Consider the following 4,816-nt stretch of genomic DNA (forward strand, 5'->3'; position numbering starts at 1 on the left):
CAGGAATGGGGGCAGGTTTCCTGTCAAAGGTGCAGACTTGCAGTCTGTTCCTCCTTTTACTGTATGGCTTACTGTCATAATTTTGTGTGAAAACAGCATGCCTTGACCTGTGTTTCCAACAGCAGCATTTGGATGAGTGCAGCATTGCCAAGTGAGAGCAACTTTACTGGGTGCACGTGCTGCAGAATAACAAAGGAGGCAGCTTAGTGTGCTTTAGGTGGTGTTTGTCATGGTCTTTGCATGAAGAAAGTAATTTCCTTATGCCCCCATCCACCTCTGTATTAAGTAGTTCAGTCCTCTGTTTTCTGTGTGAAGAGGAAATGATGATCATGGTTTTAGTGGCTTTTTTTTTTTTCTAAATTGACATTAATACACAACATCATTGTGGGCCACTTTGACTGGATTTGGCCAATGTGTGTGAACTACAGATTTTTGAACTTCGTCTTTTCTTTAGGTTTTCCTGGGCCTTTTCTCGGGGATAAAGGTTTGCCATTAGTAAGCCTGTTGAGATGCAGTCTCATTTTAGTGTCGCGCTAAGTGGTCTTTCAAGCAAGTAGAAAACAAAACATCTGGAAGGATAAGTGCTTAGGTCTTTTATGTGTGCATTTTTGTCCCTTCAAGGTTCAGCTGAGCAGTTCTGCTTCCTCACAGCTGGGGAGCTTGTGTTGCAACAACTTTTCATAGTCATCCCAAATATTGAGCGTACCAACTGTGCAGAACAATCAGTTTTCTGATTATTATTTACTGGTTTTGCCCTTAAGATCTTAAAGCTTTTGGTTTACCTACTCCACAAGAGCATGCAATAGAAACGTAGAAAAGGAAATTCCCTTCTGCCAGCTGGGTGGTTTGACGGTGTTTCTCTGCATTGCTGTGTGCATGTAGGTGCAGATGTGTAGTTAAATGTGCAGAGCATGAGTCTGCATTATAGTTGGGGTGGAATGTGGAGCACAAGGGGCTTTGTACATTTGAAGATCTGTTGGGAATATCTCTGGAGCACTATCTGAGTAAAAGGGCACAAAGGTCGTTCCTCTCGTGTACTGTGAGGAGGTGTGTTGGGCTGAGCAGGAAGGTGGTAATATCTTCTTCCCTGGAACCGTTATCCTCACATGCTGAGTGACTAGAGAACCAGTGAACCTGATAGTGTTACAGCACTGCAAAATAGTTGGAGAGACCAAAGATTTACTTTTTTTTTTTTAGCCTTTTAAAATTATTTTTTTCTTTTGTTAAAACATTTGTCTTTAATTTCATCTACCCAGTTTCTCCCTGATAGAAATAGAAAGACAGGATTTCTTGTTGCTAACTCAGAAAAATTTCACCCATCACTATCTTTTAATAGTATATGAGGAGCAGAGTACAAAGGGCTTTCTCCGTCATAGGAAAGCACAGGATGATGGAACAGCAACTTAAAATTATTGAAGGACATTTTTAAGGTAGATGTCATAATAAGCTGTTCTTCTGCACATGTTCTGTGTACCTCACTTCAAGGTATATCAGTGAAAACACTGTAGAAAGCACTTAACGCACGTGTGCTTCCCTAAGTACAGCGAAATGGACCAGGGCTCATGAATGGATGTACAGGACAAAACCAGATTTTCTGAAATAAAGCATTGGGACCTCTCGGCCACTTTTGTTCAGTCTCTGGTTTAAATTTCTTTTGTGACCACAATTAATTCCTTAGCTTGGAAATGTAGATACTCTGTCAGAGTGTCACCACAGATGGCAAACAGAATGGTGGAATCTGCAAGGAGCATCCTGAATAAATTCCTTCCAGACATTTATATCTACACAGATCATATGAAGGGGGTCAGCTCTGGCAAGTGAGTATCCAGTATTCACAGAGAACAGATAAGTAATTCTGCATTGATTCATCTGCTAGGGTGTTATGATCTGTAACTTTGTTGAATTTTAGACCACGATCTTCTATTTTGCTGACTTGAAATAAATATTTCAATTCCAGTTGAAAAAAAAAAAATGAATTATTCACTGCATACATTTGTTTTACTCGTGGTACAGGGATAGAAGTTGTGTGTGTGGTTTTTTTTGTTTGGTGGTTGGTTTTTTTTTTAAACAAGGAATGTAGTACATCTTTATTGCCACTAAAGGCAACTTGAGCTCACTTCAATTTTAAACCTGTTGCTTTGAAGTGAGATTAAGATCAGAGGTATCATGGTAAGTTGTGAAAACACACATTCAAACTTGACCGTACACTTTCTGATGGAAATGGTAGTGTTAAGGATGGGACCAAACTGTTCTGGAAAGTATTTGAGCTGTATGGGTTGTCTTCTGCTTTACCATTACATAAATGGCTAAAAAAGTGCCCTTTCACTGGTGAGGACTGGAAAATTGAGACATTAATTTACTGTACTTCCTGTACAGATTTTGTTTGCTAGCAGAACACAGAAGTGATGGATGGATTCAGACAACTTTACTGATACCTGTCAGCTTTGTTGTCCTCTTGTCACTTTTTGGTCGAGGTTGAAGAAGTTCTGGATAACTAATTTGCTTGTCTTCTGTCTGTATGTCAAATGCAAGCATGCACATTCACTGTTTCTGTTTTTTGAAATATTACCTTAAAGAAAACTTGTTAGGTTTGGAAGTTTACAAATCTAATAATTGTTGATTCACTTTTAAGTGGTTTTCCTCTTTTCCAATCCTTCATCATGTTTAATACCCTGGGTTAGTAAATCTTACGGCTCCAGACTGTTAGCGCTGATCAGAATTGTGAAAACTTCCAGGAGCTGTGAGTTTTTGAGGTCTTATTTTGTTTTTTGTCTGTCTATAAAGTGGAAAAGTCAAATGAATTGGGGCAGTGGCATTACATTCACTACTTGCATGGGTAGCCCATGCAGAGGGATAAATAATAGCACGGGAAGAGGGACTGAATCCCTGTCCATGTTGCTGGTGCCTGTAGCTTCTGATGCTGCTGTGCTGTCACATTCAGCATAAGCATGGTGCCAGTGCAATTGCGGTATACCTGATACTAACATTGTGCCACTTTGGCAAAGCTTTTTTATTACCTGGTTCCCAGTGGCTGTTTGTGTGTGCGTCTTGGCAGGACAAGGAAGGAAAGCAATATGCCTTGTTGTTTCCAGTGATGTCTCTGGTGATGAGTAAGACCAGCAAGGACTAGTTCAGCCTATTTGCGCCCAGCCCAAACCAAGTCTCGATTTCAGAATATGAAGAGTTGAAATATATACCTTCCACAGTGCCAAAACCTTCAGGGAATACATTATTTGAGTGTCTTCTGCCACCTATAATGTCTCTCTAAACAGAAACTTCCAGGTTCTGTTTCGAGCATTTGCAGCAAAAAGTTTGTGCAGATGCTTCCTAATACTGTCTGCACATACATGGGGCACTGGATGATTTTCATTCTTATTTAGGCAGATTGCCACGTGCTACTGAACACTAACAAAATCTGCCAGTGGGTATAGTTACTAAAGGATACTTGTCCAAAAAATAGCATCTTTGACCCTGTTCTTGGCTTGCTGTCTAGATCTCTGTCTCTCAGATGAAGGATAGGAGAAGAAAAACATCTTTAACATACCTTCTGTGTTGCTCAGCAAGTGCAGGCAGTTCAATATGGGTGGGAACCACTGGTATCTTTTCATTCCCACCCTAATGCCTCTGGAGGCACTGTTGTATTTCTGGCACTGGGAGTGTTTGTTTGTATTGATGTTTGGGGTTTGATTTTTGTGGTTTGTTGATGTTGGTGACATTCCTTACAGTTTTGGGTCAGTGGGACTATTTTAATTAAAAAGTTTGGGTGGCAGAGGCAGCAGGAGTCCAGAACTGTGGGAAGTTAAGTGAACCTTATTTTGAATGGCTAGCTATTGGTGCTCTTCCAGAGCCTATAAATAAGAAGATCTAGTGACTTTTTTTTTTTTCCCCCCTTCCCCACAACTTTCTGATTTCTTAGCAAGCTGTACTCAGCCATCTGTGACTTTCTTGTAGCAAAAATGTTTCTTTACTCTCACAGTAGCATTTTGTAGGAGCCTAAGCTCTGAATTTTTTGTTTCTTCAAATTGTACATTCAGAATTCTTACACAGTTATGATTTGGATGGTATTGAACGGAAAAGGAAAAGAAGTGATTTGAAATACAAATAACGAGGATGAAACTTTTTTTTTTTAATTCTCCTGCTTGCTGCAATGGATATGGTCTAATCTTGCTAAATATTGAAGCTTCCAGGTAAAGAGCTTGATCCCTAAAGAAAGTTAGGTTTTGTTTTGAATGTTGCAGAGAAGAAACTCCAGATACCTTTGAAGTGTTGAATTCATTAACATGAATTAAATAAATTAGAAAGACACTATTTTTCTTAATAGAGGGGGATATTTCTGAGGTTTAGGTGTTTTATCTTTTTTTTTTTTCCTTCCTTTTTTGCTTTTTAAAGAGTTTGTGCCAGGAACAGCCAGCACAGTGGGTTTGGGGCGAGTGGTACTGGGTTCAACTTTTGAATACTGATGTTAATGTTTATTCCAGGGTGAATCAAATTTATAGAACAGGAAATTTGTCAGCAAGTTCACATTCCCAGTATTGTCCTGTGAGCGGAGCTGTTTGTTGACTGGAGGAGGTTGGCTGGGAGTAGTTCTTGGCTCACTACTCTATTTTTGCCCTAAACCAAATGTACTTTTTCCCTTTCTTTCAGATCACCAGGTTTTGGCATGTGCCTGACTGCAGAAACCATCAACGGCACTATTCTCAGTGCTGAACTAGCCTCAAACCCTCAGGGCCAGGGAGCAGCTGTGCTTCCCGAGGAACTTGGCCAGAATTGTGCTAAGCTGTTGCTTGAGGAGGTCTACAGGGTAAGTGGCCAATAC

The 4,816-nt window shown here is 40.1% G+C and overlaps 1 protein-coding gene across 1 annotated transcript in view; it reads left to right on the plus strand.

The window, feature by feature from the left end:
• The window catches only part of RCL1 (RNA terminal phosphate cyclase-like 1), a 26,862-nt gene that overhangs the window by 11,190 nt on the left and 10,856 nt on the right, over positions 1–4,816 (plus strand). Inside the window, exons 5-6 of the mRNA XM_009890654.1 lie at positions 1,692–1,817; positions 4,645–4,801. Of these exons, the coding sequence (XP_009888956.1) occupies positions 1,692–1,817; positions 4,645–4,801 (283 nt within the window). The remainder of the gene's footprint in view (positions 1–1,691; positions 1,818–4,644; positions 4,802–4,816) is intronic.

This window comes from Charadrius vociferus, unplaced genomic scaffold, assembly GCF_000708025.1.
Source record: "Charadrius vociferus isolate BGI_N301 unplaced genomic scaffold, ASM70802v2 scaffold188, whole genome shotgun sequence".
NCBI lineage: Eukaryota > Metazoa > Chordata > Aves > Charadriiformes > Charadriidae > Charadrius > Charadrius vociferus.